At 32.1% G+C, this 16,757-nt stretch overlaps 1 protein-coding gene across 2 annotated transcripts; it reads left to right on the forward strand.

Annotated features, from left to right (window-relative positions):
* The first annotated feature begins 6,599 nt into the window (after positions 1–6,599).
* LOC112750481 (protein NSP-INTERACTING KINASE 1) lies at positions 6,600–13,250 on the forward strand. Of its 2 annotated transcripts, none has more exons than XM_025799216.3 (11): positions 6,600–7,095; positions 7,201–7,333; positions 7,435–7,506; positions 7,758–7,901; positions 8,045–8,116; positions 8,248–8,307; positions 8,436–8,530; positions 8,850–8,999; positions 9,685–10,026; positions 11,699–12,078; positions 12,340–13,250. In XM_025799216.3, the coding sequence occupies exons 1-11, from the start codon at positions 6,981–6,983 to the stop codon at positions 12,658–12,660; spliced, it is 1,884 nt and encodes a 627-aa protein (XP_025655001.1). In that variant the 5' UTR covers positions 6,600–6,980; the 3' UTR covers positions 12,661–13,250. The 2 variants fall into 2 exon arrangements, with proteins under 2 accessions (XP_025655001.1, XP_025655000.1); XM_025799215.3 differs by having other exon boundaries at positions 6,609–7,095; positions 9,679–10,026.
* The last annotated feature ends 3,507 nt before the right edge of the window (positions 13,251–16,757 follow it).

Here is a 16,757-nt window from a genome sequence, read left to right on the forward strand (position 1 = left end):
GAATATTCAAATGTGGCATTCCTTCTTTCAATAATTCTAAGAGAGAAGTGAACGACGCATTACTCCAACCGTGCAAGCATTTTAACAAGTAAAGACGGATGGTAAAGGATAATCTTGTGAATCCTTTACATCCAGGGTATAGTTCTTGGCTTGCCTCGTCTACCAATTTATAAAATTCTTTTGCACCTTCGTTAGGCCCCATGTTATGTCCATCAACTTGTGTAGTATCTCTGAATCTATCACGTAACAACTCATCAATATTATCATTGCAGTTATATTCCTCATCTGTGTCACTGTCAACATCCATAGCAACAAGTGATTCCCCATGATTAAACCACCGCCTATAACCTTTTACAAATCCATCGCATATTAGATAGTCATACACGACATCTCTCCTTAACCAAAGTCTATTACAACACTTTGCACATGGACATTGAATTTCTTCCCCTTGAGAAATTCCCGGTGATGAAAAAGCAAAGTGTAAAAACTTTTCTACACCGAGTTGATATTCTTTTTCATGACGTGGTGTATCCATCCAATCCTTGGACACATCCATCGAAAACCTATATATTTCAAATAGATAGCTAAGTTTCTAGTTTTAAGTCTTTACTGCTAGTCTCACTAACTGCGAGTCTAGCTTCATAATTAACTAAGAGACAAAATTTTTCAAGTCTCCAAAATACTTTGAAGGCATTGGACATAAAATAGCAAAGAAAATTAAATTTTAGCAATTCTTAAAGAAGGTCCTGAAGTGAGTGCCTCAGGAAAGCACTTAAGTTGTCCACATAACATTAATAACAAATTAAGAGATGTATTTAAATTCGCATGAACCAACCTTAAATACTGTCTTAATCCGTACAACACCAGCACCAAAGTAGTAGCGCAGCAGAAGCAGAATTAGAAAGGTAGCAGCGGTAGCGAATAGCGGTTCGGCAGCAGATAATCAGCACCACAGCAACATTAAAGCAATACCACAGGAGCAGCAGAATAAAAGAAGTGGTAGTAGTGGTGGATAGATAACTATCAAAAGCCTGTTGGAAAGCATAAAATTAAAATGCTCTTGAGAATTAAATTTTTTTCTTACTTTAAAACATAAAAAATACCTGAATATAAATTCTTTTGAGAATTTTAATTCTCATCTTCAACTATGGTGAGAGTGGCCCCTAACACTTGTCAGCCTATTTTTTTTTACCGAAAAAAATAGCCATCGTAGCATGTAGCAACCAACCAGCAATTAACAAATTTCTTGATTATTTTTCGCTGTTATATAAACTGTTTTATGAATTACTAGTACTATTTCAATTTTGACTTAAAACTGGCAAGTATGTCTCAACTTTAATTTCTCTGAGATTAAAGTATATCTAGGCTGTGATTTTTCAATAATCTAATTTTAGGTCTCCTGATAAGTATACTTTAAATACAATCATTCTCAAGCCATAAGGTAATAATAATAATAATAAACTTCTACCTAAGAATAACTGTATTAATTAAAGATTACTCCGTCAAATACAAACAGCAAAGCATGAAAAATTATGCAACTCTCTTTTTCTGACCACAGCAATCACCTTGGAAAGACATGAGCAAGCAACTCAGAATCAGAGCGTTAAACCTGTAGTGCTCTTTCTTCACTTTCTTCTACATTCTGCAGTGTAAAAAAGATTTCCAAGTAGTATTCAGAAAATGCAGAATGAAAAGAATAAGAACTCCACAACCCAAACTATCATATGTAATGTCGGTGACATATGGCAAGAAACTGTTAAAAATAGTTGAAAGTTTAAGAAACCAAAGTATAAACAAAGCAGTACCATAGGAGCAGCAGAATAAAAGAATTGAAAATAATTTCATACTCTTAGCTTCAGATCCATTTTTATCCATTTCAAACATATAACAACAGATCATATTTATATTTTTATTAAGAGTTTTCATTCATCAACATTAAAAAAAACTAACTATATATATTTTTTATATATTTTATACACTAGCATAACAACAGCTTAATGAAAGCAACAAAAAAAAAACTGCTTAGACAGAAGGCAACTAGAGTTGTTAGTTAGCTAAATGCCTAAATGTTTTGCGTTTATTTAATTAATTAATTAATTATACTATTCAGTCACGCTTAAATAGATCCCACAAGCTTTTCCATGCATGAACAGAAAAAGAGTCCTTAGCTTGTTATATTGTAATGTATATGTAAAATATAAATATGAACTTGGATAGAGAAACAAGAATTCAGAATTGTGAACATGCATAAACCAGAGAGGAATATCAAAGAGGCATATCAGAGAGCACTTGGCGTGCATTAATACTGATAATAACAAATAGCATAAACCAAGCGAACCAAATGCACCAATTCACAAAATTCAATATTAAAAGCACAAATAGTGGCAGTCGGCAAGAATTAGTATCCAAATCTAGCAATAATAATCCAATAATTCAAGACAAAGACACCAGTAGCATCAATTCCCAAAGCCTTTACAAAATTCAGAAAACAGGGAAGGAGGAAGAAAAAAGAGGTAATACCATCAGCAGACATAGCAAAAATTAACAAGTTTCTTGGAGTCTTGTGGTGCAAATGGTAGAGCTTTGAAGAAATTGAATTTGTGAGATTGCTCCCTGAATTTGAGAAACAAAAATTTGTTACTATTTATCCAAAGTAAATTACAACATATCAGCATGAAAGCCTTATGCATGGCACATATAATAAATCCTATAGGAAGGAAATAGATTAACCCATGAGATAGAAATAAAAGAAAGATAAGAGAATTCAGAGAAGTGTGTTTATAAGGAAAAAAAATCTTAAACCAAGGATTGAATTTTGGAAGTTAATTTTTACCTTGTAGGTACGGTTTGGAAGACAGTCGCAGGATACAATTGAATCTGCAGTTTGAACAGCACACAATTTCAGGGTAAATCATACAAGAGTATGAAAAATTGCCGTGCATATACAGACGTGAATAAACTAATATTCAGATGTCGAACATAAAATTTGCACCCCAATAATGTAAGATAAGAAATTCTTAGTTGAAGTTCAATCTAGACTAGGAAATATGCAGCTACCTGAATATTTACAATGAGAATAGAAGGAACATCCCCAGGTATGCTGATAGAAGGAACTCCTAAACAGCACGCAATATGTTCAGTTTTTAGCTGAGACAGAAAGAGGTCTGCTCCAAGGGAATAGAAAGCAGCATTGGTTGGCGCAAATTCTTTCTTCTTGTCCCTGCCAATCAAGTCCAAGCAACAATGAATTCTAGCACTATCAATAATGAAAAATTTTTTTTTTTGTCATGATATCCTCAACATGAGGGTGATCATAACCCAAAGGTTAAGCATTAATCCCCCAAAATGGTGTGTATACAAAAATAAGTATTTTGTACCAACCTAAAGCAATTTTTCCCTCTGACTTTGAATGAACTTGGCTCAATTAAAGACCAAGAACCAGGGTTTTATTTCTCTTATCCAACAAAATAGAATTGACAAACCTACTATTGGCTTTAGTTTAGGTGCCTTGGGTGAAACTGAAACAAATAAGACCAGAGTGAGAAACAAGAAAAACTACCAAAAAACAAGGGTAGTAAACATCCGAAAACTAAAAGCAAATAAACTTGGAAACTAAATTTTCATGTTCATTTATTTTAACTTCTTGTCTTAACAGCTGGGGAAATAAAAGAAGCTCAATCATTCACAAGAAACACCATTTTCGCACTCATTCTAACTCTTCTACTGACATAAAATAGAAAAATAAACAAAATTAGGAACAAAATAGCTTCCCCTGCAGAAATAAAATATAAATCAGCTCTACAAGCAACCCTGATTCCAATGTAGAATTTTAAAATCTTTTGGCTGATCTTGATCTTGGTTGCTTATGCACAAAAAATTATAAGTGACCTTTAATTTTCTGCTACTGTTGCTAGGTATCTAATGCTAGAAGGAGAGTAAGCCACAGTATATTGCATTCTGAGGCAAAGAGGTCTTTTGAACACTTACTTCACATTATATAAGCCCACCCGCACTTGATTCCCTTTCTTAAGCATAACAAATTGTTCCCAACTTTAAAACAAACTCAAATTTTATGTGTTATTTTCCTTTTCAAATTTCAGATGGTCTTATGTATTGGGTTTGAAACCAGTGCTCTTTCTTTTCCAAATGGTGCATTCCTGCTTCATTTCTACTAAAACTCAGTCAAATAAAGCAAAACACAATGAAAACATACGACCATGAACTCATGTTTGGTGCAGAAACCTAAACTTACACACATGAACATAGGACATGATAGCTCAAATGAACCTATAGTAACCATCACAGAAACCAATTTAAAATAACCAAAATGAAGATACAGTGAGCCAGTAGAAAATCATTATTAAGCTGCAGTAATTAATATCCAAATGAGTTAATAAAGTAGAAAAAAAATGCTCTTGACTAATAACTCTATATGCGTTCAATTCTTATTTAAAGTGACAGCAAGATAATACATCAAACACACTAAAGTTTTGGCATATAAGTAATGAAAGAATAATGCATCATAGTGAAACTAATATATATGTTTAGCTTTTGATAATGGCAAGAGCTTAGCTCTTGGGGCTGTGACACTAAGCTAGACAAGTTTAAGTAACTAAAATAAGGTAGAATCAAGAGTTAATAAGAGTTAGAAGTCTCTAAAACTCAAAATGATCATTTAGAGTTTGAACCGAATTCGACAGTATTTATTGTAGAAATGGCAATAATTTTCTTAAATTTCTGCTCTCAATCTAGACATCCAAAAATGGTGAAAAATAGTTTTTATAAAACTTTGAGAAGTCTATTACATTCTTAAAATTTCAGTCAAACAACACCACCAACAAGATCAACAGGATGCACTCTTTCTCTCAGAAAATGAAGCTACAACTTCAATACATTCACCATATATATGTTTAGCTTTCAAGCTTCCCTTTCCTTTTCTGAAACTGATATCATTTCCAAAAGGTGAAATTGCAAAGAGGAAGTTAAATGCAGTTAGATAGAAAAATAAAGTGATCAGAAGCATCATCTAATTGCCATAAGAGGGAAATATTACTACACTTGAAGCATTACACAAACATAAAATAGGGCAAATGAAACAAAATGGAGATACTTATTTACGCACCTAGGTTCTTGTCAAGGGTCTTGGTGAACTGGTTCAAAGCTGGTGGAGCCTTCAACCTCTGCTTGAGGATCCTCTTCTTCCTCTGCTCCTCTGATCCCGAACTGCTTAGGATGGTTCTCGACTAACGGGTTCCTCACCTTCTCCTGAAGAAATGCATGAGAATCAAAACAATGAACAATAAAAAAAAAGAATGAAAACTTAGAGTCATCCTCATGAATCTGACTGCAGAAAAACAAAAGGAGGAGAAACCTACAGCCTTATTCGAAGCTGGAAATGGCACTTTTCCACCTCGTCTGATGTTAGGGCTTCGTCGTTCTTCACGGAAGCGAAGAAGCAGGAAGCGAGCGGCAGCGCGGAAGGGAGGGCTTCGTCGTTCTTCATGGAAGCGAAGAACCAGGAAGCGGGCGGCAGCGCGGAAAGGAGGGCTTCGTCGTTCTTCAGGGAGGCGAAGAACCAGGAAGCGAGCAGCAGTGCGGAAGGGAGGGCTTCGTCGTTCTTCACGGAAGCGAAGAAGCAGGAAGCGAGCGGCAGCGCGGAAGGGAGGGCTTCGTCGTTCTTCGTTGGAGTGTTGTCGTCGTGGTGAGGGCAGGGGTTAGGGCTTTTGAAGAAGGGTTAAGGCGAAAAAATTGAAGAATGGTTAGCTAGGGCTTTCGGAGGGGGAAGCGGTGAGGCACAAAGAAGGAGGAGATTGGTGGTTGCCATTGGGGCTTTCGAAGGAGGAGTTAGGGCAGAATGAGTTAGCTTTTTTTCTCTAAGTGTTAGAATCACGAAGAATTGATCTCTAGCTATCTGGAGCGTTTTTGTTAATTCCAGCTTCTTTAATTTTTTTTTCTGAGGGAACCTTTTGGCCACGCTTTTGAAGCGTGCCAAAAGGCTTGTAGGAAACGGCTACGCTTCTAAAACGCCACAATAACAAATCCCTGTTGCCACGCTTTAAAAGCGTGCCGAAATCTCTCTATGGCTACGCTTTATAAGCGTGGCAGAAAAAAATGTGGTTAAATCTCACATCAACTGCCACCCTCATAAAAGCGTGGCCATAGAGAGATTTCGGCACGCTTTTAAAGCGTAGCAAAAAAAAGCGTGGCAAAATCTCTATTCAAACGCCACCCACACATAAGCGTGGCCATAGCCTACTTTTGGCCATGCTTTTAAAGCGTAGCAAAAAAAAAGCGTGGCCATAGGCCTTTTTTCTTGTAGTGTATATATATATATTGGATTATAGTATTTTTATATTTATGATAGCTACAATAATTAATTATATAAGTATTGTTAAAATTTAAGTTATATTTTTTTTTTATTTTTTTATATTTTGGTAATACTTTTTTTAGTAATACTTTTTAAAAAATATTGATAAATAATAAAACAGTATTATTTTAATTTTAGTAATATTTTTTAAAATACTATAATTATAGTAATTACGATAATATAGGTATATATATATATATATATATATATATATATATATATATATATATATATATATAGTTTGGTTCTGTTTTCTTCATTGAACCATTGACAGGCATGCTGGTTCTCTTTATAGTCTTTTTACCACTTGGTTTCTCTCATCTCTCAGCTTCAAAGCCTGACACCAAAGAGTGGGAGTGAGTGCAACTTTTTTTCCCTCAAGCTTGAAAACAAGAAGAGGGAATTGTACAAGGCACACACCCCTTTTCTGATGTAAACAGTAACATGTAAGTAACAAAAGAAACAAACCAAACCAAAACATGTATTTGATGTGAATTCTACCTAAGCTTAGCTTTGAATCCTTCAAAACCTGCTCGTTCCACTTACCTCATCCTATTATTCAGAGATAATAACAAATATCTGAGTTCAATTGATCCTTCAACTCCAAACCCAAATGGAAAAGAGACAAGGGAACATAGCTTTCTTTCTTTTAGCTTTCTTCTTGTGCTTCTTCATGTCGACTTCTTCAGTTACTGCTTTGCTTTCTTCTAAAGGTGTTAATTATGAAGGTAAAATATCATATCAAAGCACATAAAATAATCACAACTGTACCGTTAAATGCAAAAGCTTATTATAAATACGTAAATAAATATTCCTTGATTTTTTACATGCAGTTGTAGCTTTGATAGACTTGAAGAGCAATCTAAAGGATCCTCGTAATGTTCTTAGTAATTGGGATGATAATGCTGTTGATCCTTGCAGTTGGGCCATGGTTTCTTGTTCTGCTGATCGTTTTGTTGTTACTCTGTAAGTCAATTTTGAACAAACTACCAAACCATAAAAACTTTTATCTCTTTGGTTCTTCTAACCTTTTTGTTCTTATCCTTTGTGATTGTAATAATTCTCAGAGCAATTCCAAGCCAAAATTTATCTGGTACACTTTCACCAAGCATAGGCAACTTAACAAACCTTCAGACTGTGTGAGTAAACTTAGCTTTGATACAAGAAAACATGGTATTGTGAAATTGTGATTTTTTTTTTCTTTGCTATGTTTGATAATTTGGACATGATACAAAAAGTAGAGGTAGAGATACAGGAAAGTTGTGCCTTTTCTCTGACTTCAATTCTAAACCTTATTGTTGTTGTTGTTGTTGTGTCTGAAAACTATACAATAAATGGGTAAGGTTAATTTAATTTTAACAAGAGTGTTTTTTTTTTTTTTTTTTTGAAGGCTATTGCAAGAGAATAATATAACAGGACCTATACCCTCTGAGATTGGGAGGCTACAGAAGCTTGAAACTCTTGATCTTTCTGAGAACTCTTTCATTGGTCAACTTCCAGATACTCTGTCCCATATGAATGGTCTCCATTATTTGTAAGTTCGATTCAAGAATGTTAAAATTATTCTTTTTATTGAAAGGCTACGTTAAAAATAATAAAAGAAAAAAAAAAGAAAGAAAGAAGTAGACCAAAAAATTTGTTATGGAACTAATTATTAGGAATTTGAATTGCTATTAGGCGGTTAAATAACAACAGTTTCTATGGAGCAATTCCTTCCTCTTTAGCTGATATGTCCCAGCTTGCCTTTCTGTAAGTCACCCCAGATTTTTTAATTAATTTAATTTTATTCTTTTATAATTTTCCTTATAGAATACAAGTTTAATTCCTGATCAATAATTTGTTCACTTCTGCTTTTTTTTTTTTTGTCTTTTTCTCCTTAGGGACATCTCTTACAATAACTTGAGTGGACCAGTGCCTAGAATAAATGCAAAATCATTCAAGTATGGAATTTTGGTCCTTATACATTATTTTATTTACTTTTATTTTCCTGATGTGAACTTAAAAAAAAAAATTCTGTTTTATAACTTATTAATAAATTTATTATTTTTTCTTTATTCTCTTGAGGCAGTATTGTAGGCAATCCTCAAATATGTAATAGCAATGGACTCGAGCAGCACTGTTTCAAAACAACACTGATTCCTTCTGCCATTAATAGTTCTCAAGGTAGTAATCATAGTTCTTGAATGTTGAAATATTTATGTACTTATTTATTTATTATTCTTGTAACTTCATGATTCTGTTCTAAGCTTCTGCCTCATATGTTGCATCATGATTTTACTTTGACTTAAAGTACTAACTTTTCAGTTAAAGACGGCAGCTTTTGGGTTCAAAACTTCAAATATTATCAAAAATTTTTTTCCCTAGTTGTCTCAAAAGATTATAATAATTATTTCCGTCATCTTAATTTCTTCCCTACATTTGTTTTCATTTATTTGTTTCTGTAATTACCTTCATTCCCTAACACTTAAATTGCTTTTACAAGATTCACAATCCTCCAATGGACCAAAGAGCCACAAAATGGCCTTGGCGGTTGCTTCAAGCCTAAGCTGCATCTGCTTACTAATTCTTGGGTTCGGACTCCTCCTTCGGTGGAGACAAAGATATAACAAGCAAATATTCTTTGATGTTAATGGTTAGTAAAGCATAAACATTAGCAAGAAATTCTTGCATGCTTCTAGAACAAATGTATGAATTATTACTACAAAAGCAATTTAAATTTTTTATTTTTATTTATAGGAATAACATGATAATTTATATTTTTTAATTTATACTTTTCTCATTCAATATAGTAGTAACTTTTACTTTTTTTTTTTTTTTACATTGAAAATTTTGTCCAGTTTCAACTATGAACTATCTACAGTACTGAAAAAGTGACTTCAATTTTGATCAAATTGAACGAAAAATAAATTTTCTTAGAATATATATAAAAATATATATATTAAATGTGTTTTAGGAATATAATACTCAGTTTTTATATTTTTATTTTTATTTTTATTGTTTTCTAATTTTAGAATTTTGTAATAAAAAAGTAAAAATATGAAATAAAATTAGAACATAAAATTTTATTAATAAAAAACAATAAAAATAAGTAAAATAAAGAAGCATATTCTAAATACTTCTCTTTTAATCACTTGTTACTTGGTAGACCTATGTTCGTGAATACTGTTGAAGATGATAACTAGAACTATTAGACGTAAATTAAGCCAAACATATTAAATTATCTAATTATCTAATGATTCTTATTCATGATTTTCACATGAGTAATCACCGGTCATAATGTATTCTTCTCTTTTTAACTCTTTTTGTAAAAGTTTCAGAACAACACCATGAAGAGGTTTGCCTAGGTAACCTGAAGAAATTCCATTTCAGAGAACTTCAAGTTGCAACAAACAACTTCAGCAGCAAGAACTTGGTTGGTAAAGGTGGTTTTGGAAATGTGTACAAAGGGTACCTTCCAGATGGTACAGCCATAGCAGTGAAGAGGCTCAAAGATGGTAATGCCATTGGAGGTGAGATCCAATTCCAGACAGAAGTTGAGATGATCAGCTTAGCTGTCCATCGGAATCTCCTTCGCCTTTATGGATTTTGCATGACAGCAACGGAGAGGCTCTTGGTTTACCCCTACATGTCCAACGGCAGTGTCGCCTACCGTCTTAAAGGTACTCGCTTATGTGTACCACTTTTTTAACTTCTCTTAAAAAAAACATGAAAAATACATATTTGGAATATCAAAAATACTATGTGCAGTTATCAAATTAGTTATTATATATTTAAATATGAATATATATTATTTAATTATTTTTAATATTTATTTTATATTTTAATATATATTTTATATTAATAATTAATTTGATAATTAAATTTTTGCATACACATGATAATTGTTGTAATATATATAACCTTTTAGAATGTTAATATATATATAATTCTAAATAAATAACAAAATTTATTATTTTTGTCTAACATTAAATCAATAAAAATATTTTTATATAAAATTTATTTTAAATTCTAATGGTATAAAAATAAAATATTGACTCAAATTATTAGGTAATATAGATAAAAAATATTACTCCCATAGAAACCTTTTAGAATGGATATAATCTAGGGAGCCACTCAGATAAAGACGTTTAAAACGTCTTTTTTTAAATATATTTTTTAGTAATTGAAATTTAGTATATATAATCGATTAAACTGTGTTATTTTTGTCAAAATTAGGCCATACAAATTAATTTGATCAAAAAAATGGTGAATCAAATCTTGAATCGGTCTAACTTTATTTTTTTATAGAAAATGACTACAATATCCTTATTATAGAAAATGATTAAAATACTCCTATTATATATATTAATTTTAAAATCTCTAAATCCTAACTCCATGACGGCAATAAATAAAGGCTAAAATTTAAAATTCTCAAAATTAATATATATAATTAGAGTATTTTAGTCATTTTTTATAATAAGGGTATTATAATTATTTTCTATAAAAAAATAATATTAATTTAGAATAATTCAGGATTTGATCCACCATTTTTTCGGTCAAATTAACTTGTTTGACCTAATTTTGACAAAAATAATACGATTTAATCAATTATATGTATAAAATTTTAATTACCAAAAAATATCTTTAAAAAAAGAGGTTTTAGACGTCTTTATTTAAGTGGCTCTCTATAATCTATCCCCAAGGTCGTTATAAGATTTCTTTTACATACAGGACTAGCCTTGTATGAGCAGATAGGCTTATTATACTTTTTATTAATTAAAAGTTAACACATAATTAATTAAATCGTATTATTTTTGTTAAAATTAGGTCAGACAAATTAATTTGATCGAAATAATAGTGAATCAAATCTTGAACTGATCTAAATTAATATTATTATTTATAAAAAATGACTACAATATCTTTATTATAAAAAATGACTAAAATACTTCTATTATATATATATATATATATATATATATATATATATTGAAAATTCTAAATCCTAACCTATGACGACATAGAAATAAAGGGCTAGAATTTAGAATTCTCAAAATTAATATATATAATAAGAGTATTTTAGTCATTTTTATAATAAGGAGATTGTAGTCATTTTTTTATAAAAAATAATATTAATATTAATTTAGAGCAGTTCAAGATTTGATTCACTATTGTTTCGGTCAAATTAATTTGTGTAGTTTAATTTTAACAAAAATAATATAATTTATTCATGTGTTAAATTTTAATTATTAAAAAATATAGAGTGAGTCCTAACCATGCATCCAAGTTAATTAGAATGTTAAATACGGTGCTAACACAAGTATGAATTTTGAACGTTTCTGACGGTGGATACAGTGAAGCCAGGCCTGGATTGGGGTACAAGGAAGAGAATAGCAATAGGAGCTGCAAGAGGATTGCTATATCTGCATGAGCAGTGTGATCCAAAGATTATTCATAGGGATGTGAAAGCTGCTAACATCTTGCTGGATGATTACTGTGAGGCAGTTGTAGGAGATTTTGGACTGGCAAAGTTGTTGGATCACCGCGACTCGCACGTGACAACGGCCGTTAGAGGGACTGTAGGGCACATAGCCCCTGAGTATCTCTCAACTGGTCAGTCCTCTGAGAAAACTGATGTCTTTGGCTTTGGAATCCTTCTTCTTGAGCTCATTTCTGGCCAAAGAGCCCTTGAATTTGGCAAAGCAGCAAATCAGAAAGGAGCTATGCTTGATTGGGTCAGCCAAATACATTTCCTTCCTTTATCTTTTCTTGCTTTATTTATATGCCATTTATTTTTGTTTTGAAATTTGACAATTATAATAATCCAAATCGTAGAACACAAATTGTACTAAAAGGAATAATAATGGGGACTAAAATCAAAATTTAACGTTACTATATGGACGAAAATTACATTTAGACCACTATTTATGTATATGAATATTGCATTTGTTTAGCTAAATGAAGTATGTATGAGTATGACTATGATTGATATACAGGTGAAGAAGATCCATCTAGAGAAGAAAATAGACTTGCTAGTTGACAAGGAACTGAAGAATAACTATGACAGGATTGAGCTTGATGAGATTGTTCAAGTAGCTTTGTTATGCACTCAATACCTTCCAAGCCATAGGCCAAAGATGTCTGAGGTAGTTAGGATGCTTGAAGGAGATGGTCTTGCTGAGAAATGGGAGGCATCACAGACAGCAGAGTCGACTCGAAGCAGAGGGAATGAACTCTCTTCTTCCGAGCGATACTCCGATCTCACTGATGACTCTTCATTGCTTGCCCAAGCAATGGAACTTTCCGGACCAAGATGACATAAAATACATGTATCCAAGAGATTTAAGGTTGGTAGAGATTAGAGAAGGAAGAAAAATAAGGGTATGGATCTTCACATCAAATTTTCAAGTGAGCTTGTTACCTATGATTTCTCACTCATATTTTAGTCCACTTATCTGCCCCTATAAAAATTTGGTATATTTTTATATCAATCCTTTTTCTAAATACATTGATCTAAAATTTTATTTGATTTTCATAGTTGCAGATGAAGAAAAGGAAAAAAAAATGATTTATTTGGATTTCACTTTTAAATTAATATATTGAGAGATCATACGTAGTAATATCGCATGGGAACGCATGAGAGGATTCTATATTCCTGGAAATAACCATCTTGTTCTTTTTTTTTTTTTTCTTAACTGTACATAATCCGAATTGAGGCACTGACTTATAGTTTATAGATGAGTGTTGTTGTTTGTATGTATTTCACTATATTTTAGAGTGCTTCAACTTCTTAGAATAATGTTCACAGACTGTACTCAAACTGTTAATAGTTTACATTATTAATGTGACTTCTGTATGAAATATTCCATTTGACTTTAGTATAAACAATTGCATGTTTGGTGCGAAAGTGTTGGTCTTGTTTCTTTTATCAGTATTGTTGATACGGATTTGTTTTATTATTACTTTTATATTTTCTACCGTGATTCCCGTCGTTGAATTTATGGTACATAACAATGCTCTTCGCTAAGGCTATATAGCGTTGCTGTTAAGACGTACCCCCTAAATATGAACTTGGGTCTGAATTCTAAAACTGAAGAAACATATGTGATAATTGCTCGGATAATGGGCAATGAATGAAAGGGTACCTCAAGGAAAGGACCATATTCCGTATAATTGGAATCAAAGGTATGAGTAGTCAATTACACAAACAGAAGTTCCAGCTATGAATTATTTTATTTTCTCAATTTCAATTTAACAATCAATCTACTTCCCTCATTAATTTATATTTAGTATTTTTCTTTTACTTTTCTATGCATGTGAATGTGTTCCTCTTGCCAAGTCTAAACAATATTTAAGTGGTTGAACACTGCCCACCCACAAAAAAATAAAAAATAGGGTGCGTTTTTTGTTTGTTAAGTGAATGTAGTTGGTTGTTTCTCAATTTTGAACGGTAGAATTTGCATTTTCCTAATAAAAATCCTTGAACATGTTTGTTATAAGTGTTAACTGAAACAAAAAATAGGAGAAATAGACCTGCATGTCAAGGTCTAAACCCCTTTGTGAGAGCTCTTTCGTCCTTACCTTAACAGTGATAGCAGTCTCTATAAAAAACTCTGACTCTTTAGTCGGTAAGAATTTTAGTAGACAATGTTAAAGTATTTATAGAGTAGATTATTATTTTTTTGCAAAGCCAGCTACTCAAATGAAGATGCTAAAAATATCTTTTTATGAAGATTCTTATGTTAAAAGTGTACTTTGTTTGTTTAGCCACACTTTAAAAAAAATAATATTTTTGTAACACATCAAAATCAAACCATACATTTCATCATCTAATGGTAAAAAAGAAACATCTTCATATGAAGACAATAATAAAATCTTCATGATAGTATCTACCTTTTGCAAAATCCTCACAAAAACGGGAACCTACCCTGTGAATAAATGGGATTAGAATTAAATATTTCGTATGGACTTACTAAATATTCATAAAAGGTGAAGTTACTAAAATGCCCCTACTTATAATATTGTTGAATTTGTAGTTTTGTATACTTATGATTGGGACTATTTTTTTTTCATATGGATAATTTTAATATGAAATACAAAAATATTTAATTATTTTAGTGTTGCACAAAATGTCACTGAAGTTTTGTAAAAAAAAAAAAAATTATTGTAAAAAGACAAAACATCACCTAATATTTTTTTAATTATAAAAAATATTTTCTAAAAAAAATATTTTTAATTATGAAAAGACAAAACGTCATTGATGTTTTGTACAAACCCACAACAACGTATAATACATAATTTAGAACATTTTGGAGAAATTCACTCCTAATAATATAATATATTTAAAAAAAATATATGATTGTTTGAAATGTGTAATACTTATATATTTGCTTATTATTAATTTTAGGTTTACCTATGTACCAAGAATTGTTATATTATTTTGTTGGAAACTATTTTTATTTTATTTTCTTTTAATGTGTATGTTAGAGATTTTATGTATATGTGGATTGTGATAAATTTGTTTCTGGGTTGTGTTTTAATATGATAAATTTGGTTAAATTGTATTGTATTATATTATGGTTGTGTGTTTTTTTAAATGTTTAAAGATTAATATCCATGATACACAGATATCCATCTCTCCTGTAGGGAGAATTAAATGGAAGAACCCGTCACGGAAATGGAACGAGGACATGAGACATTTTCCTAAACAAAAACCAAGAATGGGAGCATTTTCCTAAATGGGAAAGGGGTGTGGGAAGGGGAGGGATACTGTTCTAAGGGTTGCCTGAAACTGGGTTGTTTTTGGGCCAAAATATGAGGTCCAGACTCCTTTTAGGAGCATCCAACTTCTGTTGGTGTCGAGGTGTTGCTGTCCGTGTTCCTCATGAGGAGGGGGACACCTATAAGGGACTCCGATACTTAAGTTAACAAGAGTTTTAGGCAGTTTTTAGTAGATTGGGTTCTAAATATACCTAAGGATATCAATGTATTTATAGATGAATAGATAACCACCTTCTATGTAATTCCACCTTTGATGATGAATAACCGTTTTCTTTTTCTAAAGAAGTTGTTGAGATTTTCCTTCTAGATAAATAGGATATATCTTAGGAGTTGGTTGCTTATTAAAATAAGCAGAGCCAGTCTTTGTGTTGCCATATCCGACCTTTATGAGGTCGGATAGATGTAGAAGAAGCTGAATCTTCTTATTTGGGCTTTATCACTCTGGGCCTACTATATTTTTGGGCCAAGATATGAACAATGTCTCTGTTTGAGACTGGATTTTTAGTAGGTCAGACTCAAGCGTTGGTAGATCGATCTGATTCCTTATGGTGTAGGAATACTAGGTTGGATGCATCGCCTTTCCCAAGGTTTGAAGTCGGGTACTCGACGTGTTTTTATAAAAACCTGAAGCATCGCATCTTTTTGTAATCATTTGCATGTTTCTCTATGGTTACTCTTGGTAATTGTGCGCATTGTTAATGAAGGGCTTGAATTTACTCTTTTGCCCCTAGCATCTTATAAATATCCAAACTCTTTTATTTTTTTTCTTTTTCTTAATCTTTATTTTCTCTCAACAAGTACTTCACAACCCCTTTTTTCATTTCAAGATTTCTCTGTCTTGAATTTTTGCTTGGAAATTTTCGTTTGCTTGTTGGAGGTTTTGGATCGTATGCGTCTTGCTGTGCACTCCTCCCGCTTCATCTTCTTTCAAGGTTAGTTCTTTTAATTTTTGAACTCATTCTATGTGTTTTTGTTTTTGAATTACTTTTGCTACCATTGTTGGTAATGGTTCTTTGTTTGTTTGTTGTTTGGTAATTCTGCATTTTCCCTTATGTGCAAAAAATTTCTTAAGAAATTTTGCTCCCTATTCCTTGTGTTGTTGCTGTGAACTTGAATGTGAGATTTTATCGTGTGTTGTCCCCAAACGGTGTCATTTTTCTTTTGGAAATGGTGCCATTGGAACTGTGGTGATGCTTGTTTGATAGCTTTGTTCAAGAAGGGTTTCAAAAATGTTTGAAGTTCTTTTCTAAACGTTTGGAGGTTGTTCGACCTCCTATGATTTTGTCGAGATTTTTCTGTTCGTCTTGCCTGACGTGCCAACTTGTAGTGATAATTTTTTTTTTGTATTTGTAGGTGTAGCTTTATGTCTCGTTTAGTAATTCACAACATGTTGTCCAAAGTCCCGTCTGATCTAGATTGGGTAGATTCCTCCGTACTCTCTTCTATCCCTGTCATTGATAATGAGTATGCCGAGACCTTTCGTAGACATCATAGGTTATGTAGAGATCGGAAGGATGAGGGTAAATATGAGATCATAGTTGCCGATCTTGAAGAAAGAGTTTTCTTTCCCCGACTTGACAAGTCGAAGCGCCATTTCATATACATTTATGAATGCTTTTTTACAAAGTTGGGG

Source organism: Arachis hypogaea, chromosome 15, assembly GCF_003086295.3.
Source record: "Arachis hypogaea cultivar Tifrunner chromosome 15, arahy.Tifrunner.gnm2.J5K5, whole genome shotgun sequence".
Lineage (NCBI taxonomy): Eukaryota > Viridiplantae > Streptophyta > Magnoliopsida > Fabales > Fabaceae > Arachis > Arachis hypogaea.